The 25,499-nt window shown below is 40.2% G+C and overlaps 3 protein-coding genes across 3 annotated transcripts; all 3 read right to left on the minus strand.

Moving 5' to 3' along the window:
• Positions 1-2,007: 2,007 nt before the first annotated feature.
• LOC106091434 (lectin subunit alpha-like) lies at positions 2,008-2,784 on the minus strand. The gene is made up of 3 exons (XM_013257955.1): positions 2,663-2,784; positions 2,481-2,592; positions 2,008-2,407 (listed from the first exon to the last, which is right to left on the minus strand). The coding sequence occupies exons 1-3, from the start codon at positions 2,777-2,779 to the stop codon at positions 2,040-2,042; spliced, it is 597 nt and encodes a 198-aa protein (XP_013113409.1). The 5' UTR covers positions 2,780-2,784; the 3' UTR covers positions 2,008-2,039.
• Positions 2,785-7,750: 4,966 nt separating this feature from the next.
• Positions 7,751-8,804, minus strand: LOC106091432 (lectin subunit alpha). The gene is made up of 3 exons (XM_013257953.2): positions 8,665-8,804; positions 8,305-8,416; positions 7,751-8,209 (listed from the first exon to the last, which is right to left on the minus strand). Exons 1-3 carry the CDS (start codon positions 8,779-8,781, stop codon positions 7,818-7,820), a joined length of 621 nt encoding a protein of 206 aa, XP_013113407.2. The 5' UTR covers positions 8,782-8,804; the 3' UTR covers positions 7,751-7,817.
• A 5,112-nt stretch (positions 8,805-13,916) lies between these two features.
• Positions 13,917-15,426, minus strand: LOC106091442 (lectin subunit alpha). Its single transcript, XM_013257964.2, has 3 exons — positions 15,302-15,426; positions 15,110-15,221; positions 13,917-14,296 (listed from the first exon to the last, which is right to left on the minus strand). Exons 1-3 carry the CDS (start codon positions 15,416-15,418, stop codon positions 13,965-13,967), a joined length of 561 nt encoding a protein of 186 aa, XP_013113418.2. The 5' UTR covers positions 15,419-15,426; the 3' UTR covers positions 13,917-13,964.
• Between the last annotated feature and the right edge of the window lie 10,073 nt (positions 15,427-25,499).

A 25,499-nucleotide genomic window follows, 5' to 3' on the forward strand; every position in this document is an offset into this window, starting at 1 on the left:
CTTACATATGGCATATGACTGGGCAAGACCCAGGGGTCTGAATGTTAACCCAGACAAGACACAAATATGCCTGTTCACGAGGAAGACAAAGGTGGGCCAATTTAACGCACAATGTTTCCTCAATAGAACGTTTTCGATATCTGACAAGGTCAAATACTTTGGAATGGTCTTGAACAGGAAACTGAATTGGAAGTGTCACATTCAGGAGCGTACTGAGAAGGCTCACAGATTTTGGGCAATATATACATGTTACACAGATAGATCATAGCTAGAGGACAGAGTGGGCCTGGAGGTCTACATTGAGGACCCAGGGACTGAAATCTGTTTTATCCTGCAGGCAGAGATCCCAGCGATCGGGGAATGCGTGAGGTGGTATGGTTTTCACACAAAGACGTCGAGTGTCAAAATCTTTCCATCAGGGCAATAACAACCAGGACGGTAAGGCCACGAACAGTCTTAGAGTGTAAAAAGAATGCCTTCTCCGAGGATGGCACGATTCCCATCGTTTGGGTGCCGGGCCATAGCAGATGCAAAAGCAGACGATTTGGCAGTGAAGGCCAGAGGACTGCCGTCAATAAACACAGTTAACCCAAAGCCTTTCGTGTCGAAACAGTCCGAGTTAAGGGCCTGGGCTACGAACCCACGTGTAAAACTGTGGAATAGCGAAACGGTCGGTTGGACGGCAAAAATCCTATGGGGAGATCGGATTATGAGAAAACGAGGCTATTACTGCTAGAAAGTAAAAAGGAGGTCAATATAGCTTTCGGTATCATAACAAGACACATTGGACTATGAGCTCACTTATGCAAAATCGGTGCGGCAAGTGTAGGGCGTGTGGGGAAAATGACTTTCGCGGCCAACAGACACCGGTGCTATGATGAGGACTCAATTCAAGATATGAGCCAGCTTAGAGGAGTGGTATGCAAAACAATTAAGGATTTTCTTTTTCGAGGTTACTTTTTAATATTTGGAGCGCACAACAAGCCAATAGATGGCAGAGGTGAATGTCCATAGTAGCATGGGGCGGATTAATATTCGCACCCTCTTTTCAACCCCACCTATATGAAGAAAGCCGTATGGAATGTAAACAGCTACTGAGACACACATCTCCATTCGCCTACCGGTCAATATCTCATTCAAGAAACTTTCTTAAATCAGCCGTGCTAACATTTTGTATACCAACCACCATAGGATGAGGGTATACTAATCTAGTCATGCCGTTTGTAACACCTCGAAATATTCGCCTAAGACCCCTTAAAGTTTACATATTCTTGATCGTCTCGACGTTCTGAGTCGAACTAGCCATGTCCGACCGTCTGTCGAAATTACGATAGCGGTCGAAAGCGTAAAGCTAGCCGCTTGAATATTTGTACAGATACTTAGAATTGATGTAGGTCGTTGGGGGTTGCAAATGGGCTATATCGGTTCAGATTTAGATATAGGTCCATATAAACCGATCTCCTGATTTCACTTCTTGAGCCTATGGAAGCCACAATTTTCGCCCGATTTGACTAAAATTTTGCACATAGTGTTCTGTTATGACTTCCAACAACTGTGCCAAGTAGGGTCCAAATCGGTCTATAACCTGATGATAGCTCCCATATAGACCGATCTCCCAATTTGACTTCTTGAGCCCTTAGAAGTCTTAATTTTCAGCCGATTTGATAGTATTATGTTACGACATTCAACAATGTGATAAGTACGGTCCAAGCCTGTCTATAAACTGATATAGCTCCCATATAAACCGATCTCCCGATTTCACTTCTTGAGCACTTACAAGCCGCAATTTTTATCCGATTTGGATGAAATCTTTCATGTAGTGTTCTGTTATAACATTGAACAACTGCACTAAATAAAGTTAAAATCGGTCTATAACCTGGCATAGCTCCCATATAAACCGATCTGCCTTTTTGAAGTCTTGAGTCCTTCCAAGTCGTACATTTTATCCGATTTGGGTTCCCAAGATTCGTCTCAGCCAAAACTTAACACACTTTTACTGGTTATATATAAGATTTCCTCTAATTTTCATTTATTTTTGTTCACCGAATCATCATGGGGTCCAACACACTTTCATTGCCAGACACAACCACATGATCAAATCTGGGATTAATATTCATGATAAAATTACGAAATTTTGTCTTATCATCAAATTCCTTTTTCAATGCCTCCACTTCTTGGGATTTTTGTTTAAGAAAACGATTTTCCTCACAAACAAAACCCAATTTGTTGGTACACGGCCAGTCGTGCCATTTAAAATCTTCCCATATTAGAATGCAGTGGTTGACACCACGTTTGGGTTGAGCGGGTCCCCAATAGGTTAAGGTAAAGATTTCGCCAGTGGCATACCATTCATAGCGATTTGTCAAGTCGTTGTCATTGCCACCAATCCAGAGGCCAGGACCGGTACCTAAAAAAAAACAAACAAAAATTTTGAAATTGTTTTTTTAAATTTCAAGTGTTTTCTAAGGGGTTGGTCTCACCATATAATTTTCTTAACAATGAATCAACTTGCATGTGTTTATTATAGCTATCAATGGCAATCAGACTCATATTTTTGCGGGCACATTCATTCCAAGAACCAAACCAAGTGAACTGAAAAAAAAATAAAATTTTGGAATAATTCAAACTTTTACATGAAATCCCTCAAATTGTCTTCCCTTACTTTGCGCTCATTTTCGATGTAGTAAAGTGAACCATCCTCGCTTTTTTGCCATTTTTGTACAACTTGGGCTGAATTCAAGGCTATCAGGGCACAAAACACCAGTCCCAGCAACTTCATTGTAACTTATAGTAATCAGTATGAAAATGTTTGCCATTTTTATACAAAGTCTTTGGCAGTGTTTGTTCTTATCACCTAAATAAATTTGAAAACATACAAACAAATTAAAAATTAAAACATTAACTTTGTCCACAATGAAGTAGCGAATCCAAATTCTCCCAAAAAAAACTTCCCTCTGAAGATAAACCCAATTTCATCAAAATATGATAAATATATTCAAGAAATCAAATCAGGGTATAGGGGTTCATATGAGCCATATAAAAATATGGTTAATTATAAAGACATTTTTCCATAGATTTCCATCTGAAAAATTTTCTGATGTACCTGCCAGGATTCGAACCCAGGTGTTCAGCGTCATAGGCGGACATGCTAACCTCTGCGGTACGGTGGCCTTCTACTATTACTACTAAATTTTCCATGACAATTCCACTAAGGAACAGGGGCAAACTTATCACATATCAATGAGTGCAGTCAGATTCAAGTTTAAGCTCAATGATAAGGGGCCTACCTTTTATAGCCGAGACCGAACGGCGTGCCGCAGTGCGACACCTCTTTGGAGAGAAGTTTTTACATGGCATAGTATCGAACAAATGTTGCCAGTATTAGAAAGGGAAAACCACCGCTGTTTTTTTCTCTGATAGACTCGCCAGGATTCGAACCCATGCATTTAGCGTCATAGGCGGACATGCTAACTTCTTGTTATCACAAAATATGGTTCAGATCGGACCAAATTTACATACAACTGCCATGTAGCCCGATATTCCAATTTAGTGTAATAGGCCCATAAAAGTCGGATTTATTGCCCGATCTCGCTGAAACTGTGACTTGTATAAGAGTTCTCGGAATCTGAAACAAATATGATCCAGACCAGCCCATATATGGATAAAACTAAGGATTGTGGAGTTATGATAAAACAGGATGATGAATATATCCATGGTTTGAGACATCCAAAATTCTGCACGGCCAACCTTAATACGTTTTTACTTGTTTTTGTTCTCGCCAGGATTTGAACCCAATCCAATTCGGACATGGTAACCTCTACAACACGGTGGCCTCCGTGTACGTGTAACTTGAATAATGGCACAGTGGCTCCAGTATCTGCAGGAAAATATCATAAAGGCAAGGTTCGAAGCACTAGGTCATCGAGACCAGAGAACAGCAGCAAGCCACCTTCAAAAAAAAGTAAAAACATATTAAGTTCGGCAGTATTAAGCTCGGCCGTGCCGAACTTTTGATACCCACTACCACGGATATATTTACTATCAGAATTTATTGTAGCACAACCCGGCCCGGTAGCCCAGTTGGTAGCATGCTAGGATTACCAGTGCAGGTGTCGTGGGTTCGATTCCCACCAGAAGCCTTGGTCTGTCGCCACTGTGGTATCATAATCGACCTAAAATTGTCTAAGTGACTCTGTGAAGGACTGCCACTCTTACCTAACCTTACTCTATCCATATTAATATCCAAATATAGTCCGGTTCAAGTGCCGAGAAGCTCTATATAAGTAACTGTTCGAAATTTCAGCAAAATCAGGTAATAAGTGCACTGTTTATGTGATTGAGCCTTAATTCGAATGATCGATCTATATGACAGCTATATCTAATTATGGTCCGATCTGAACCATTTTTAGGTTGGATGTCGGGAGCCTTAAAGCAACCCACTGTTTAAAATATCAGCAAAATCCGAGAATGTAAATTTTAAGGTAAAGCTGAAGATCGGTCTCATAGCTAGCAGATATCTAAATGTAGCCCGATCTGGACCGGACAGATGTTAGGAGTCTAAATACAACTCACTGTTCCAAATTTCAGCGAACTCGGGTCATAAATGCGCCTGTCATATGCCTAAGACCTAAAATTGCCAGCCTATATGGCAGCTATATCCAAATATGATCCGATCTGGACCATTTTTAGTTCGAATATCGACGGGCCTTTTAAAACTCACTGTTCTGAATTTCAGCGAAATGGAGTAATGAATGCGCCTGTTATAGGCTTAAGACCCTAAATCGGCATATTGGCCTATATGGCAGCTATATGTAAATATGATCCGATATACACCATATTCGGGTCGGATATCGAGACCCTTAGTGCAATTCACTGTTCCAAATTTCAGCAAAATCGGTTAATGCGCTTTTCAAGGTCTTTAGGCACTAAAACTGAAGATCGGTCTCAATGGCAGCTATATCTAAATATAGCCCGATCTGGACCATATTCGGTACATATATTGGGAGTCTTGATGCAACTCACTGAACCAAATCTCAGCGAAGTCGGATGATAAATACGCCTGTTATAGGTTTTAGACCCAAATCAAATCGGTCTATATGGCACCTATGTCTAAATAAGTTCGGATCTGAACCATTTTTAATCGGTTATCGGCATTCCTAATAGAACTTACTATGCCAAATATCAACGAAATCGGGTAATAAATGCGCCTGTTTTAGGCTTAAGACCCTATGCCAAAGTTCAGCGAAAACGGGTAATAAATTCGCCTGTTTTAGGGTTAAGACCCTAAATCGCCAAATCGGTCTATCGGCTATATCTACATTTAGCCCGATTTGGCCCGTTCAAGAACTTAGCATGTTAGCCTGCGTATGGAAAAAATACGAGTCTGTGCAAAATATGAACTCAATATCTCAATTTTCGAAGGAGTAAAGCAAGGCGCTTAAAATTTTATGTAAGTAAGTTGGGATTGTAAATGGGCCATATCGGTCCATGTTTTGATATAGCTGTCTTATAAACCGAGTTTGGATCTTGACTTCTTGAGCCTCTAGAGGGCGCAATTATTATCCGATTTGGCTAAAATTTTGCATGTAGTGTTTTGTTATGACTTCCAACAACTGTGCTTAGTATGGTTCAAATCGGTTCGTAACCTGATATAGCCGACATATAAACCGATCTTGAATTCTTAAGCCGCTAGAGGGCGCATTTCTAATCCGATTTGGCTGAAATTTTACATGAAGTGGGGTTGTTGTGCAAATTGCAAATTTTGCCCATGAACATTCCACTAAGGAACAGGGGTAAACTTCTCACATATCAATGAGTGCAGTCCTATTCAAATCTAAGCTCAATGATAAGGGGCCTCCTTTTTATAGCCGAGTCCGAACGGCGTGCCGCTGTGCGACACCTCTTTTGGAAAGAAGTTTTACATGGCATAGTACCTCACAAATGTTGCCTGCATTAGGAGGGGAAAACCACAGCTGAAAATTTTTTCTGATGGTCACGCCAGGATTCGAACCCAGGCGTTCAGCGTCATGGGCCACCGCCTAGTGGCTCAATAAGTCCAGACCCCAGATCGGTTTATATGGCAGCTATATCGAGGTTATGGACCGATTTGAACCATTCTTAACACAGTGGTTGGAAGTCATAAAAAAACACTTCGTGCAAAATTTCAGCCAAATCGGATAGGAATTGCGCACTCTAGACGCTCAAGAAGTCAAGACCTAAGATAGGTTTATATGGCAGCTATATCGGGTTATGAACCAATGTCAACCATACTTGGCAAAGTTGTTGGATATCATAACAAAACATCAGCCAAATCGGATAATAATTGTGCCCTCTAGCGGCTCAAGAAGTCAAGATCCCAAATCGGTTCATATGGCAGCTATATCAAAACGTGGACCGATATAGCCCATTTACAAACCCAACTGACCTTCTCTAATAAAAAGTATTTGTGCAAAATTTTAAGCGGCTAGCTTTACTCCTTCGAAAGTTAGCGTGTTTTCGACACACAGATGGACAGACGGACAGACAGACGGACACAGCTAGTTCGACTTAAAATGTCACCACGATCAAGAATATATTGGGTTGCCCAAAAAGTAATTGCGGATTTTTTAAAAGAAAGTAAATGCATTTTTAATAAAATTTAGAATGAACTTTAATTAAATATACTTTTTTTAAACTTTTTTTCTAAAGCAAGCTAAAAGTAACAGCTGATAACTGACAGAAGAAAGAATGCAATTACAGAGTCACAAGATGTGAAAAAATTTGTCAACGCCGACTATATGAAAAATCCGCAATTACTTTTTGGGCAACCCAATATATACTTTATGGGGTCTTAGACGTCTTACAAACAGAATGACGAAATTAGTATACCCCCATCCTATGGTGGAGGGTATAAGAAATCCATAGGAATTTAAATAAACATAAGGAGATTGAGTAATAAAAGGGACATGTCAACTAAAAAACAGCAAATATTTCATAGAGATTTTGCCTCTAAACAAAAATTTCGTTGAAATTGTGTCCTAAGAAAAGTTTTTATTCAAATTTTATCTATAGAAAAAATTTCATAAGAAATTTGTCTTTAGAAAAAATTTCATTGAAACTTTGTCTTTAGAAAAAATAATTTCGAGGTGGGGGGTCCCGGGCTTCAGCCTCCAAAAACCCGCATCCCCTCACCCTTGCTACGCAGGTGCTTCATTGGATCTTAGAACAATATTTGTAGCTGTCACAAACAGAATTGGAGGGAAAGAAGCACACTCCTATCCTACAGTGAAGGCTACAGAACAAGCTAACACTATACGCACATAAAATAATCCTATAGTGCAGAGGTTAGCATGTGCGCCTATGTTGCTGAACGCCTGGGTTTGAATCCTGGCAAGAAAATCATAAAATTTTCGCGGCGGTTATCCCCTCCTAATGCTGGCGACATTTGTGAGGTACTATGCCATATAAAAACTTCTCCTCGAAAGAGGTGTCGCACTGCGGCACGCCGTTCGGACTTGGCTATACAATAGAGGTCCCTTATCATTGAGCTTAAACTTGAATCGGACTACACACATTGATACGTGAGAAGTTTGCCCCTGTTCCTTAATAGAATGTTCATGGGCAAAGTTGCATTTGCATAGGTCAGACAACTCCACTACACAACCAGCGCCTAGCATATTTTCTTGCTCACTTTTAAGTTAATAATGGTCCTTTCGTCCTTTCCGTGTTGGATTTAAAGTTTAGTTCTCTGTCCAGCAATACCCTCAGGTACTCAGTTTTACAAACCATAATTTATTGTAAAGACATCTCTTTTTTTTATAAATTCATCTAGTTTTCATTTATTTTGTGGGCACCGAACCATCATTGGGAAACAACACACTTTCATTGCCAGACAAAACCACATGATCGAATGTGGGATTAATGTTCATGATAAAATTACGAAATTTTGTAGGAGCAATTGTCTTATCATCCAATTCCTTTTTCAAGGCCTCCAGTTCTTGGGATTTTTGTTTAAGAAAACGATTTTCCTCACAAACAAAACCCAATTTGTTGGTACACGGCCAGTCGTGCCATTTAAAATCTTCCCATATTAGAATGCAGTGGTTGACACCACGTTTGGGTTGAGCGGGTCCCCAATAGGTTAAGGTGAAGATTTCGCCAGTGGCATACCATTCATAGCGATCAGTCAAGTCGTTGTCATTGCCACCAATCCAGAGGCCAGGACCAGTACCTTAAAAAAAAAAGATAAAATTTTTTAAATTAATCAAAATGTTCATAGTTTATTGAATTTCAAGTGTTTTCTAAGGTCTTGTTAACTTTACTCACCATATAATTTTCTTAATAATGAATCAACTTGCATGTGTTTGTTATAACTATCAATGGCAACCAGGCTCATATTTTTGCGGGCACATTCATTCCAGGAACCAAACCAAGTGAACTGAAAAATAAAATAATAGAAAAATTTAAACTTTTTACATGAAATCCATTTGGGCGCCCAGGTAGCCGAGTTGGTAGCATGCTTGGATTACCAGTACAGGGGTCGTGGGTTCGATTTCCACCAGACCCCTTGGTATTTCGCTTCCGTGGTATCACAATGGACTTAAAATTGTCTAAGTGAGTCTGTAAAAGACTGCCCCTCTTACCTTACCTAACCTACATGAAATCCCTTAAATATGCTTCGCTTACCTTGCGCTCATTTTCGATGTAATAGAGTGAACCATCCTCACTTTTTTGCCACTTTTGTACAGCTTGCGCCGAAACCCAGGCAATGAGGCTGCCAAGTACCAGTACCAACAACTTCATTGCAACTTATAATAATCAGTATTAAAATGTTTGCCTTTTTTATATAAAATCTATGGCAAACGTTTGTTCTTATCACCTAAATAAATTTGAAACGAACAAACAAATGAAAAGTAAAACGTTAAGGTCGTCCAGAATGAACTTGGGAATCCCAATCCTAAAAAAAGAAACACTTCCCTTTAAAGATAAACACAATTTCTTCAGAAGATGACGAATGTATTCAAGAAATCAAATAAGAGGGTAGGTCTCATAACAGTCATATAGATACGAGTATATGGACAAATATGAAGACACATTTCCATAGATTTCCGTCTTTATACCCATGGTTTAAGGTGTAATAATAGAACAAGTAAGAGCGTGCTAAGTTCGGCCGGGCCGAATCTTATATACCCTCCCCCATGGATAGCATTTGTTGAGTTCTTTGCCCCGTATCTCTTTTAAGGCAAACAAAGAATAATGAATGAGAACTGTTGTGCTCTTGGTGCTATATCAAGTTATAATCCGATTCGGACCGTAAATGAATTGAATGCTGAACATTGTAGAAGTCATTGTGTAATATTTCATTCCATTCGGATAACAATTGCGCCCTGTAGGGGCTCAAGAAGCATAATCGGGAGATCGGTATATGGGAGCTGTATCAAGCTATAGATCGATTCAGACCATATTGGATACATATATTGAATGTCATGCGAGAAGCCCTTGTACGAAATTTCTGCCAAATCAGATGAGAATTGCGCCTTCTAGAGGCTCAAGAAATCAAGATCCCAGATCGGTTTATATGGCAGCTATATTAGGTTATATACCTAAACACAGTTGTTGGATGTCATAACAAAACATCTCATGCTAAATTTCAGCCAAATCGGATGAGAATTGCGCCCTCTAGCGGCTCGAGAAGTCAAGATCCAAGATCGGTTTATATGGCAGCTATATCAAATTATGAAGCGATTTGAACCATACTTGACATAATTGTTTGAAGTAATACTAAAACACTACGTGCGAAATTACAGCCAAATCGGATGAGAATTGCGCCCTCTAGCGGCTCAAGAAGTCAAGATCCAAGATCGGTTTATATGGCAGCTATACCAAGTTATGAAGCGATTTGCGCCATACTATGCACAGCTGTTGGAAGCCACAACAAAACATCTTATGCAAAATTTCAGCCAAATCGGATGAAAATTGCGCCCTCTAGCGGCTCGAGAAGTCAAGATCCAAGATCGGTTTATATGGCAGCTATATCAAATTATGAAGCGATTTGAACCATACTTGACATAATTGTTTGAAGTAATACTAAAACACTACGTGCGAAATTACAGCCAAATCGGATGAGAATTGCGCCCTCTAGCGGCTCAAGAAGTCAAGATCCAAGATCGGTTTATATGGCAGCTATACCAAGTTATGAAGCGATTTGCGCCATACTATGCACAGCTGTTGGAAGCCACAACAAAACATCTTATGCAAAATTTCAGCCAAATCGGATGAAAATTGCGCCCTCTAGCGGCTCGAGAACTCAAGATCCAAGATCGGTTCATATGGCAGCTATACCAAGTTATGAAGCGATTTGAATCATACTTAGCGCAGTTGTTGGAAGTGATACCAAAACACTACGTGCGAAATTACAGCTGGATCGAATAAGAATTGCGCCCTCTAGGGGTTCAAGAATTCAAGACCCAAGATCGGTTCATATGGCAGCTATATCAAAACATGGACCAATTTGACCCAATAACAATCCCAAACAATGACCTACACTAATAAAATATATTTGTGCAAAATTTCAATCGCCTAGCTTTACTCCTTCGAAAGTTAGCGTGCTTTCGACAGACAGACAGACGGACATGGCTAGATGGACTTAAAATGTCATGACAATCAAGAATATATATACTTTACTAGCTGACCTGGATCCGCTCCGCTGCGCCTTCTTTTGCTTTATTTAGAACAAAAGTTTCCTTGGAATATTTATTTTCGACAATTAAAGAGCTTTTAGTGAAATACCATGCAACGGAAATATTATATCGCTTGACTAACAGTTTAACAATATAAGTGCCTTGATCCGAATCCCATGTGATCTTTATTGGTCTACGAATTTAAGTTTGGATGTAAGGTGTACTCCATTCGTAAAATACTTTATTTCAGCCCGATATTCTCATGTTTTCTCTGATTTAGGGGTGTTTTCGGGCGGGAGGTGGTGCCCCAGACACTTGGCCCTGAAAAAGTATCAGCATCGTGCTCTTCTTCCAAATACCATTTATTTAAACCCCATATTACCATTGGTTTAGGGGAGTTTACACGATGAGGCATCCCCCAAATACATGGCCCAAAATAGGTTATCAAATTCGTTGTTTTAATCTCAAATATCTTTCATTAGAGCCACATATTGGCATGGTCGAAAAATTCGTATTCTACTCGCAAATACCTTTCATTTGAGTCCCATATTGCCATGGTCGGTAAATATATCCGATTGAGGGGTGTTTTGGGGGTTGGATGGTGTTGTGGTGTTATGGGGGTGTGGTGGCCCCATAGACACTTTTCCCGAATATTGATATCAGATTCGTGCTTTACTCCCTAAGACCTTTCATTTGAGCCCCATATGGCTATGGTCGTAAATTTGTCCCCTTTGTGGGATGTTTTTGGGGAGAGGCGGCCCCCCAAATACTTGATCATATATTTGGATATCAGATTCGTATTCTACACTCAAGTACCTTTTATTTAAGCCCCATATTCCCATGGTCAGTAATTAAGTCCTGTTTGGGGAGTGTTTTGGGGAAGGGGTGGACCCCCAGGAACGTGGTCCCACATTTGGATATCAAATTCGTATTCTACTCGCAAATATCTTCCATTTGAGTCCGATATGGCCATGGACGGTAAGTTTGTCCGAATTAGGGGTGTTTTGGGGGTTGGAGTGGTCCCCCTAGCACTTGGTCCGACAATTGGATATCAGATACGTTTTCTTATCCTAAATACCTTTCATTTGAGTCCGATATTGTGGTGATTGGTCTAAATATATGTTTGGTGGGTTTTAGGGAGGGGCGTACCCCCTAGGTATCCTATCCGAAATTTGGATATCAAATTTTTATTTTTAGGGTACTATATGAGAGCATACAAAATTTCGCTTAAATCGAACCCCATATTTCCAAGATCTGGTGTTTACGAAAATTAGGGTAAGGGGGAGGGTCCGCCCCTCCTTCAGATATCAAAAAATGTAGTACCCTATTTTCTCCACGGGATCACTATGCACCATCTATGAATGAAAATTTCAAGAAAATCGGTTCAGCCGTTTCTGAGTCTATAAGGAACACACAAACAAACACAAAATGATTTTTATACCCTCCACCATAGGATGGGGATGGGGATGGGGATTCGTCATTCTGTTTGTAACTACTCGAAATATTCGTCTGAGACCCCATAAAGTATATATATTCTTGATCGTTGCGACATTTTATGTCGATCTAGCCATGTCCGTCCGTCTATCCGTCCGTCCGTCTGTCTGTCGAAAGCGCGCTAACTTCAGAAGGAGTAAAGCTAGCCGCTTGAAATTTTGCACAAATACTTCATATTAGTGTAGGTCGGTTGGTATTGTATATGGGCCATATCGGTCTATGTTTTGATATAGCTGCCATATAAACCGAACTTGGGTCTTGACTTCTTGAGCCTCTAGAGGGCGCAATTCTTATCTGATTTGAATGAAATTTTGCACGAGGTGTTATGATATCCAACAACTGTGCCAAGTATGGTTCAAATCGGTCCATAACCTGATATAGCTGCCATATAAACAGATCTGGGGACTTGACTTCTTGAGCTTCTACAGGGCTCAATTCCTATCCGATTTGGCTGAAATTTTGCAAGACGTACTTTATTCTTACTTTCAACAATTGTGTCAAATTAGGTTTAAATCGGTCCATAACCTGATATAGCTGCCATAAAAACCGATCTGGGATCTTGACTTCTTGAGCCTCTAGAGGTCGCAATTATTATCCGATTTGCCTGATATTTTGTACAACGAATTCTCTTATGACCATCAACATACGTGTTTATTATGGTCTGAATCGGTCTATAGCCCGATACAGCTCCCATATAAATCGATCTCTCTATTTTACTTCTTGAGCCCCCATAGAGTGCAATTCTTATTCGAATTGGCTGACATTTTACACAGGTCTCCAACATATAATTTAATTGTGGTCCAAACCGGAACATATCTTGATATCGCTCTAATAGCAGAGCAAATCTTTTCTTATATCCTTTTTTGCCTGAGAAGAAATGCCGGAAAAAGAACTCGACAAATGCGATCCATGGTGGAGGGTATATAAGATTCGGCCCGGCCGAACTTAGCACGCTTTTACTTGTTATATATAAGATAGCTTGCAAATAGACCAATCTGCCGATAAAGGGTCTGAAGCCAATAAAAGCTTTATTTATTACCCGATTTCGCGGAAATTGGAAACAGTGAGTAGGTTAAGACCTCCCAACATCCGACCTAAATATGGTTCTGATCGGACTATATTTAGATATAGCTGCCAAATAGACCGATCTGCCGATAAGGGGACTGAAGCCCATAAAAGCTTTATTTATTACCCAAATGCAAATTTTGCCCAAAAACATTCTACAATACTAAGCAACAGGGGCAAACTTCGCACATATCAATGATTGCAGTCCGATTTCAGTTTTTAAGCTCAATGATAAGGGGACATCCTTTTATAGCCGTGTCCCAACGGCGTGCCGCAATGCGACACCTCTTTGGAGAGAACTTTTACATGTCATAGTACCTCACAAATGTTGCCAGCATTAGAAGGGGAAAACCACCGGTGAAACTTTTTTCTGATGGTCTCGCCAAGATTCGAACCAAACCCTCAGAGTCATAGGTGGACATGTTAAACTCTACACTGAAATTTAAAACAGTGAGTTTTTCTGAGCCTCACGATATCCGACCTTAATACGGTTCAGATCGGTTTATAATTGGATATATCTACCAAAAAGACCAATATTTTGTACTACAAAATTCAATAGTGACATATATATTAGACCACTCAATGTCCTTGCCGAATTTGGGTCCTTAAGTTATCCAATTTTCACCGGATTGTGACGAAATGGGGTTTATATATATACCCGAGGTGGTGGGCAAAGTTCGGTCCAAAGTTTTATCTCTCTTTATTGTTAAATTCTTTAATATTTCACTCAAAAATGTATAGCTAACGTCATTGCTCAATCTTAGGATTAATGTTCAATACAATATTTGGAGTTTTAGTTAGATTAGTTATCATGGCATCACACTCATTTTGCAACGCCTCTAATTCTTGAGATTTTTGCTTAATGAAACGATTTTCCTCACAAACAAATCCCAATTTATTGGTGCAAGGCCAATCGTGCCATTTGAAGTCATCCCAAATTAAGATGCAATGATTAACACCACGTTTCGGCTGATTGGGTCCCCAATAGGTAAAGCTAAATATCTCTCCCGTGGCAGACCATTCATAGCGGTTAGTCAGATCATTGTCATTGCCGCCAATCCAGAGGCCAGGACCTGCAGCTAAAATATGAACAAAAAGAAAGCGGAAACAGGCAAAAATAAAAAGATACAAAAAAAATTATAAGGAATCTTAAAAACTACACTTCTTTTCCGATCATAAAATTTCATAAAGGTAGCTCCATCTAACGACTGCTTTTTGAACTTTTTGACCTCGTCGAACTATATTTTGTGGCGACCCGCTAGAGACTTGAGTTTCGCCAACCATACATGGATCAATAACGACTTGGAACTGAAGACGTCAATGCAGCTTTGTAGCCGTTGATGGCCTTGAATGACTTGGAGCTGCGCATATTGTTTTTAACTTTATCCACGGATAAATTCTTGAATAACTTGGCGCAGCGCATATTGTTCGTAACCTTATCCACGGTAAATTGTAATGCCTCGTTGGCGCGAAGACCACGTATAGGATGAATGACTTTCTTCTTCGCCCTGTCCATCTCAGGATACGCCTTAGTCATAAATTCCCGTTTTTTCGTTAACCACCATGTTTACTTCCAAATTCCGTACCAGATTCTAGGATCAGTAGGATCTGTAGGATCGGTACAACTAATCCCATTACAATATGCTGTGAGTTCCACCGGCTACACCGAGGAATTGGATTACACCTGGAATGTTCAACAGGCGTTTTATAGCCGGACTTACTTCATATTAATTCAAAAAGTAAATCTTCAATTTCACATCTGATAGTACCTACAAGAGCTGGGCACATTATGGAGATATGCTTTTTGGCCTAGTACCTACTCAATGCCTCATGTATCTATCCCCCAATGCGCTACAGTAAAATCTTAAACTTTTCTCTTATTAAAAACTCACCATATAATTTTCTTATTAAAGTGTCGATTTGCACATGTTTGCTGTAACTATCAATGGCCATAAGGCTCATATTTTTGCGGGCACATTCATTCCAGGCACCAAACCAAGTGAACTAAGTAATATATGTATACATTTTAAAACTCTTTTTAACTCAAGCACTAATTGCTTTAGACTTGTATTTCATTCACTTACCTTGCGTTCATTTTCAATATAGAAGAGAGATCCATCAGCACTTTTGTGCCATTTTTGTACAGCTTGTGCTGAAATCACAGCAATAGAGGTGCAAAGTAACAATCCCAGTAACTTCATTGTGAGAAGGTGTTTTGCTGTTATAATGTTTTCTGCTTTTATACCACATCTTTGAGAATTTTAAATTTTATCATTAAAATCAATAAAAACAAGTAAAAGCGGACTAAGTTCGGCCGGGCCGAATCTTATATACCCTCCACTATGCATCAAATTTGTCGAGTTCTTTTCCCAGTATCTCTGTTGTGCTGTTTCAGGCTATAGACCGATTCAGACCATATTTGACACGTATATTGAAGGCCATGAGAGAAACCGTTCAACAAAATTTCAGCCAAATCGGATAATAATTGCGCCCTCTAGAGGCTCAAGAATTCAAGATCCTAGATAAGTTTATTTGACAGCTATATCAAGTTATGAACCGATTTGAACCATACTTAGTACAGTTGTTGGAAGTCATAACAAAGCATGTCATGCCAAATTTCAGCCTAATCGGATAGGAAATGCGCCCTCTGGAGGCTCAAGAAGTAAAATAGGGAGATCGGTTTATATGGGAGCTGTATCAGGCTATAGACCGATGCGGACCGCATTTGACACGTACGTTGGAGGTTATGGGGGAAAACGTTGTTCAAAATTTCATCCAAACCGAATAATAATTACGCCTTCTTGAGGATCAAGAAGTCAAGACCCCAGATCGGTTCATATTGCAGCTATATCAGGTTATGGACCAAGTTGAACCATATTTGGCACAGCTGTTAGAACTCATACCGAGACACTTCATGCCAAATCGGATAAGAATTGTGCCCTCTAGAGGCTCAATAAGTCAAGATCCAAGATCGGTTTATGTGGCAGCTATATCAAAACATGGACGGATATAGCCCATTTACAATAACAACCGACCTACACTAATAATAAGTATTTGTGCAAAACTTCAAGCGGCAAGCTTTATTCTTTCGAAAGTAAGGGTACTTTTGACAGACAGACGGACGGACGAACATACGGACTGACGGGCAGACGTACGGATAGACGGACGAACAGACGGACGAACAGACGGACGGACAGACGCACAGACGAACGGACAGACGGACGGACAGACGGACGGACAGACGGACGGACAGACGGACGGACAGACGGACAGACAGACGGACGGACTGACGGACAGACGGACAGACGGACGGACATACGGACGGACATACGGACAGACGGACGGACGGACAGACGGACGGACAGACGGACGGACAGACGGACGGACAGACGGACGGACAGACGGACGGACAGACGGACGGACAGACGGACGGACAGACGGACGGACAGACGGACGGACAGACGGACGGACGGACGGACAGACAGACGGACAGACGGACGGACTGACAGACGGATGGACAGACGGACATACAGACGGACGGACATGGCTAGATCGACATAAAATGTCATGCCAATCAAGAATATGTATACGTTATGGGGTCTTAGACGAATATTTCGAGGAGTTACAAACAGAATGACGAAATTAGTATACCCCCATCCTATGGTGGAGGGAAATAAAAAAAAGCACAACCAGACATTAAAATAAATTGAAGAAAAAAATCAAGTTAGACAATATTTTATCTTTGGAAATCAATGCTCAAATATCTTATCATAAACAGAAGTTTGAAACAAACAACAGTGTACAAAGTTTAGGTGGGTCGACCTGTGTATAACTAACACCATGTGTTTAAGCATAATGCAAATTCTCCCATGTACATTCCATCAAGGAACTTCAATTTACTTCTCCTATGTCAATGAATGACAATTAAAAGAGAAGTTCTAATCGGCTGAATACCTCACAATATATGAGAGACTAATTCTAACAAGTTAAAGCTTACTAAGTTCGGCCGGGTCGAATCTTGGGAACCCACCACCATGTATTCTGCTAAAATATAGGAGCTATATCTGGTTAAAGACCGATTTGGGCCATACTTGGCACAGTTATAGAGACGCATAACAAAACCAGTAAGAAAAGGCAAAAGTCGGGCGGAGCCGACTATATAATACCCTACACCACCTTGTGTACGTAGTACTTTTTATATGTAGAACTTATTTCGAAATTCAGTCAGACTTTAATTTGGATACCTATTGAAAAATCTCAAATAGAACCTTGTAAGATTTTCCTACGATAGCACAAGAAATTTGGAATTCCGCATCCTTTAAAGGCCATATCGGATAAATGATGATATGGGAGTTATATCGAAACCTGTGCCAATTCTGATGACAAATACTGGGACGTCAAATAGAACATCTCACGCCCTAGATTGTAGAGATGTGACCAAAATTGTGATTTTTACTGCCTTAAAAGTCCATATCGGATGAAATATATACATTGGAGCTATATTTAAATCTGGAAAGATTATAATGAAATTTTGCGCACGTATTGGAACATCAAGTAAAACTTCTCATGCAAAATCGGGCGAAAATTGTGGTTTCTACAGGCTAAAGTCATTTCGAATGAAAGATATATCTGAAACTTATATCTAATTCTAAGCCGAATTTTATGAAATTTTGCAAACATATGAAGACGTCAAATAAGCATCCCATGTCAAATTTAGTAAAGATCGGACCAAAATTGTTGCCCATGCAGCCTTTAGACTCTATAACGGATAAAATCGACATATGGGTGCTATATCTAAATCTGAACCGATTTTTATGAAATTTTGCAGTCATATTGAGACTTCGAAGAAAACATTTCCTGCAAAGCTTTCGTAAAGATCGGACCAAAATTGTGGCTGCTATAGCTATAAAATTCAATATCGGATGAAAGTTAAAAATGGGAGATATATCTAAATCTGAACCGATTTTAACAAAATTTTTCACACATATGGGGACGTCAAATAAAGCACCTCATGTCAAATTTGGTAAAGATCGGACCAAAATTGTGAATGCTACAACCTAAAAACTCCATATCGGATGAAAGATATATATGGGAACTATATCTATATCTGAACCGATTTTTATGAAATTTTCCAAACATATGGGCACTTTAAATAAAGCACCTCTTGCCAAATTTTGTGAAGATTGTGGCTTCTACAGCCTTAAAAGGGCATATCGGATGAAAGATATATATGGGAGCTATATCTAAATATGAACCGATTTTGTTCAAAATCAATAGCGTTTGTCCTTGGGCTAATAAAGAGACTTGTGCAAAATTTCATGACAATCGGGCAATAAACGCGACCTGTAACTTGATCACAAGAATACATGGACAGACAGACGGATTGACGGACATAGGACTAAATTGAATCAGGAAGTGATTCTAAGCCGATCGGTATACTTAACAATGGGTTTAGTTCTTCCCCCTCTTTGCGTTGCAAACAAATGCACAAAGTTATAATACCCTGAGCCACAGTGGTGGTGTAGGGTATAAAAATCGGATAAAAATAGCGGCTTGATAGGGGCTCAAGAAGTCAAATCGGGCGTTCGGTTTATATGGCAGCTATATCATGTTCTTAACCGATATGGACCGTACTTGGCACAGTTTTTAAGTCATAACACAACACTATGTACAAAATTTCGGCCGAAGCGAACGAAAATTGAGGCTTCCGAGGGCCCAAGAAGTCACACTGGAAGATCGGTTTATATGGGAGCTATATCAGGTTATAGACCGATTCAGACCATTCTTGGCTCAGTTATTGGAAGTGTTGACAATGTGCAAAATTTCAGCAAAATCGGAAAAAAAATTGCGGCTTCCAGAGACTCAAGAAGTCAAATCGGGAGATCGGTTTATATGGGAGCTATATCAGGTTATGGATCGATTCGGATCGTACATGACTCAGTTATTAGAAGTCATAACAGAACACTATGTTCGAAATTTCAGCCAAATCGGATGAAAATTTAGGCTTCCAGAGGCTCAAGAAGTCAAATCGGAAGATCGGTTTATATGGAAGCTATATCAGGTTCTTGACCTACTCTGACCGTACTTACTACATTTGTTGGAAACCATGAGTGCAGCCCGATTCAAGTTTTTTAAGCTCAATGACATCTCTTTGGAGAGAAGTTTTACATGGCAAAGTACCTCACAAATGTTGCCAGCATTAGAAGGGGAAAACCACCGTTGAAAATTTTTCTGATTGTTTCGCCAGGATTCCAACCCAGGCGTTCATTGTCATAGGCGGATATGCTAAAATCAATATTAAGTATCTGTCCAAAATTTCAAGTGGCTATCTTTACGCGTTCGACCGTTATTGTTATTTCGACAGACGGACGGACGGACATGGCTAGTTCGACTCAGAATATCGAGAAGATCAAGATATATACGTTATGGTGTCCTAGATCAATATTTCGAGGTGTTACAAACGGAATGACTAGATTTCATACCCCTATTCTATGGTGGTGGGTATTAAAAAAAAAATTGCCGTCAGGATTCGAACTCCGTATATACAAGTATATAGGATATATACTTTTTATACGCTCTTCCATAGCATGCAAACTGCAAACTTGCCCATGAACATTCCATTAAGGAACTGCAGCAAACTTTCCACAAATCAATGAGTGCTGTCCGAATCAATGATAAGTGACCTCCTTTCAATAGCCGAGTCCGAACGGCGTGCCACAGGGTGACACCTCTTAAGGGAGAAGTTTTCACATGGCAAAGTACCTCACAAATGTCGCCAGCATTAGTAGGGGATAACCACCGCTGAAAAATTTTTCTGATGTTGCTGCCAGGATTCGTACCCAGGCGTTCAGCGTCATAGGCGGACATGCTAACCTCTGTGCTACGGTGGCCTCAATAGCATGAGGGTATACCAATTTCGTCATTCCGTTTGTAAAACAAGGAAATATTGGTCTGGGACCCAACAACGTCTATTTATTCTTGATCCTCTTGCCATTCTAAGTCGTTTAAGCCATGTCCGTCCATCTGTCCGTCTATCTGTCTGTCGAAAGCACGCGAACTTTCGAAGAAATAAAGCCAGGCGCTAGATATTTTGCGCTAATACTTCCTTTTAGGGCAGTTCACTTGGAATTGTATAAAGGTTATATAGGTCTATGTTTTGTTTAATGTAGCTGTCATATAAAAAGATCTCGGATCTTGACTTCTTAAGCCTCTAAAGGGCGCAATTTTTATCCAATTTGGCATAAATTATGCAACTGATGCGATTTAAGGTTTTGGGCCCATATTTCTTCTAATTCCCAACAATTGGACTCAGTATGGTTCAAATCGGTTCACAACCTGATATAGCCGCCATATAAACCGATGTAGGATCTTAAATTCTTTGTTTTGATTCCCAACAACAGTGGTCAGTATGGTCCAAATCGGTTCATAACCTGATATAGCTGAAATATAAACCTCTCTCAGATCTGTACTTTTTGCGCCACTAGAAGTAAGAATTTTTTACCCCATTTTGATGAAATTTTGAATGAGGTGTTGTGCTTCGATTTCCAATAACTGTACCAAATATGGTCCATAACCTGATATAGCCACCATATAAACCGATCATGGACCTTGACTTCATGAGCCCCTGGAGGCCTCAATTCTTACCCGATAAATCTGAAATTTTGCATAAAATGTGTTGTTTTGATTCCTAACAACTGTGTTCAGTATGGTCCAAATCAGTTGATAATCTGATATAGCTGCCACATTAACCGATCTTGGGTCGGGACTTCTTGATCCCCCATAGAGAGCAATTCTTATTCGATTTGGCTGAAATTTTGCACAAGATGTTTTATTTTGATTTCCAACCACTGTGCCTAGTATGGTCCAAATCAGTTGATAATCTGATATAGCCGCCATATAAACTGATCATGGCTCTTGACTTTTTGAGCCTCTAGAGGGTGCATTTTGTTTTTGAAAATCAGACCACAAATGATTTGACAGCCCGAACATTTTTTCGAAAATTTGCACATGATCTGAACAACACCTTAGCTCTAACCACTTAAAATTTTAATGAATTATCTCTATCCAAACGGGCCTTAAATGACATATGACTGGGCAAGACCTAGGGGTCTCATTGTTATTCCAGAGAAGACAGAAATATGCCTGTTCACGAAGAAGACGAAGGTGGGACATTTTTACGCGCCACGTTTCCTTAATAAACGATTTCGATATGTGACAAGGTCCAATACTAAGGAGTGATCTTGGATCGGAAACTTAATTGGAAGTGTTACATTCAGGTCTAAAAAGGCTTACAGATGTTGGGTACTATGTAGACGGGCCATAGGCTCGTTATGGGGCCTGAAACTGAAGATAGTCCACTGGCTCTACAGAAGCGTGATTAGACCAATACTTACTTAGGTCGCAGTAGTTCAGAGAATATGTTGTCTTGGCATAGGCCGAGCAATGAGGACCACGCCCACTAGGGTACTGGAGACTATTCTAGATACCCGACCCATTGACATACAGATTAAATTTGAGGCAGCCATTAAGGCTACGAGAAGTAAGGCGATGAGAGAATGGATTGAGAATGGGAGCAGCTTATACCATCGCAGTATAATTGAGGCGACTAGCGGAAACCTGGAAGGAAGGGAAGAGGTATCCGATCGGGTACCTGAGACGACAGTTGAGGTCGAGTGCGAGGCATTGCTGCCAGCGGCACAGTCTTGGACTGACGAAACCCTAGTATTGCCTTCTGGAAGATCATGTTACACGTATGGATCAAAGCTAGGCAACAAAGAGGGCCTGGGTCTCTACATTGAGAGCCCAGGGACTGAGCTCTGTTTTAGACTGCCTGTACATAATACAGTCCTGCAGGCAGAGATCTGTGCGATCACGGAATGCGTGAGGTGGTGTGGTACTAACGCGAGGATGTCGAGTGTGAACATTTTTACGGACAGTAAAATGGCCATAAGGGCAATATCTAGCAGGACGGTAAGGTCACTAACAATCTTGGAGTGTAAGAAGGAGATTAACGCCTTCTCTGAGGATGGCACAATTCGCATGGCTTGGGTGCCAGGCCATAACGGAGTAAGAGGGAATGAAAGGGCAGAGGATTTGGCAGTGAAGGCCATAGAACTGCCGTCGATGAATTTGGTTAACCCGAAGCCTTTCGGGTCGACGCAGACCGATTTAAGGGTTGTGGAACAGCGAAACGGTCGGTAGGACGGCGAAAATCCTATGGGATAATCCGGATCATGAGAGGACGAGGCTATTACTCAAAGGAAATAAAAAGGAGGAGGTCAGTATAGCTTTTGGTGTCATAACGGGACACATAGGACTACGTGCTCGCTGATGCAAAATCGGTGCGGCAAGTGTTAGCATGTGGGGAAGTTGATGAGACATTGGAGTATTTCCTATTTCATTGCCCGGCTTTCGCGGCTAACAGACTTAGGTGGGAACACAATACCAAACATGAACCAACTTAGGGGAGTGGTATGGAAAACAATTAAGGATTCTGTAAGTAGCACGGAATTCCTAACTTTTTCTTTTTCGAGGTTACTTTTTAGTTTTTACAGTGCACAACATGCCGATTACTGGCTCAGGTGTATGTCTATAGTGGCATGGGGCAGATTAGTATATGCACCCTTTTTTCAACCTAATCTAAGAGATAGGTTACTCTATCCGTTCTCAAATGGCATTTTTATACCCACCACCATAGGATGGGGGTAAACTAATCTTGTTTGTAACACCTCGAAATAATGAACTGGAGCCCCATGAAGTATATATAGCTCCCATATAAACCGATCTCCCGATTTGACTTCTTAAGCCACTGGAAGCCACAATTTTCGTCCGATTTGGCTGAAATTTTGCATATAGTGTTCTGTTATGACTTCCAACAACTGTGCCAAGTAATGTCCAAATCGGTTCGTAACCTGATATAGCTCCCATATAAACTAATCTAACGATTTGACTTCTTGAGCCCATGGAAGCCGCAATTTTTATCCGAAATTTGGCTAAAATTTTGCACATAGTGATTTCCAACAACTGTGCGCAGTACCGTCCACATCGGTCTATAACCTGATATAGCTCCCATAGAAACCGATTTCCCGATTTGACTTCTTCAGCCCTTACAAGCAGCAATTTTTTCCGATTTGGCTGAAATTTTGTGCATAGTGTTCTGTTATGATTCTCAACAACTGCGTATAGTACGGTCCAAATCGATATAAAGGGTGATTTTTTTGAGGTTAGGATTTTCATGCATTAGTATTTGACAGATCACGTGGGATTTCAGACATGGTGTCAAAGAGAAAGATGCTCAGTATGCTTTGACACTTCATCATGAATAGACTTACTAACGAGCAACGCTTGCAAATCATTGAATTTTATTACCAAAATCAGTGTTCGGTTCGAAATGTGTTCATTCATGTGTTCAGCGATGAGGCTCATTTCTGGTTGAATGACTACGTAAATAAGCAAAATTGCCGCATTTGGAGTGAAGAGCAACCAGTAGCCGTTCAAGAACTGCCCATGCATCCCGAAAAATGCACTGTTTGGTGTGGTTTGTACGCTGGTGGAATCATTGGACCGTATTTTTCAAAGATGCTGTTGGACGCAACGTTACGGTGAATGAACACATTTCGAACCGAACACTGATTTTGGTAATAAAATTCAATGATTTGCAAGCGTTGCTCGTTAGTAAGTCTATTCATGATGAAATGTCAAAGCATACTGAGCATCTTTCTCTTTGACACCATGTCTGAAATCCCACGTGATCTGTCAAATACTAATGCATGAAAATCCTAACCTCAAAAAAATCACCCTTTATAACCAAATATAGCTCCCACATTTTAGCAGAATCCATGGTGGTGGGTTCCCAAAAATCGGCACATCCGAATTTAGTACGCTTTTACTTGTTCTTACCAGTTCTATTCGATTCTATTCCACTGTGATGTTAACTATTTTCAATCTCCAACGATCGACATCAATAAGAGGTATCTGCCCAAAATTTCAAGTGGCTAGTTTAAATTCTTTTGCACGCTATCGTGGTTTTTATAGATGGACTGACGGACATGGCTAGATCGACATCGAATGTTGATCTAGCCAGGTTAAGTACAAAGATGGTTTATATCTTGATATAGCCCCCATATAGACAGATTTCCCGATTTCCCGGCTCATAAAAGCCGCATTTATAGCTCGATTTCGTAGAAAATAAGCACAATGACTTGTATAAGGTCCCCCGATATTTGTATCAAATATAGTATAGATTGATCTTTCTTTGTATGTAGCTGCCATATATACCAATCTCCCGATTTAAAGTCTTAGGCCTATAAAAACCGCATTTATTAGCCGATTTGAAATTTTGCACAATGGGTTTTGTTAAGATCACCAACATTCGTGCCCAATTTGTTCAAAATCGGTGTATATCTAAATGTTGTCCTCATATGGACCGATACCCAGATTTAAGGTCTTAGGCCCATAAAAACCGCATTTATTTCCCGATTTTGATAAAATTTGACACAGTGAGCTGTGTTTTAACGCCCGCGACGAATATGGTTTAGATCGGACCATTTTTAGGTATATCCCCCATATGGACCGATAACTCGGTTGAAAGTCTTTCTCCCACCACAGGACTATTTATTACCCGAATTTTCTGAAACATCTTCCCCGAATATCACGCAGATAGGATCATATTTCGATATAACTAAGGCACCAAAATCTCTACAAATATTAAGTTAGATAAGGTTGAAAAGAAGGTGCAGATGTTAATCCACCCCATGCCACTATAGACTTATTCCTTAGCCAGTAATCGGCTTGTCATGCGCTCTAAATAAAAAAAAATACCTCGAAAAAGAAAATTTTAAATACGATAACAAAATAATTTTTTTGGCTTATGAGTGTACATGAAAACTCATATTAAAAACAAGTAAAAGCGTGCTAACTTCGGCCGGGCCAAATCTTATATACCCTCCACCTTGGATCGCATTTGCCGAGTTCTTTTCCCGACATCTCTTTTAGGCAAAAAAAATGATATAAGAAAAGATTTGCTCTGCCATTAGAGAGATTTCAAGATATAGTCCAGTTTGGACCACAATTAATTTATATGTTGGAGACCTGTGTAAAATGTCAGCCAATTCGAATAAGAATTGCGCCCTTTAGGGGCTCAAGAAGTAAAATAGAGAGATCGATTTATATGGGAGCTGTATCGGGCTATAGACCGATTCAGACCATAATAAACACGTATGTTGATGGTCATGAGAGAATCCGTCGTACAAAATTTCAGGCAAATCGGATAACAATTGCGAC

The sequence above is a fragment of the Stomoxys calcitrans genome, chromosome 3 (genome assembly GCF_963082655.1).
Source record: "Stomoxys calcitrans chromosome 3, idStoCalc2.1, whole genome shotgun sequence".
In the NCBI taxonomy this organism is placed as follows: domain Eukaryota; kingdom Metazoa; phylum Arthropoda; class Insecta; order Diptera; family Muscidae; genus Stomoxys; species Stomoxys calcitrans.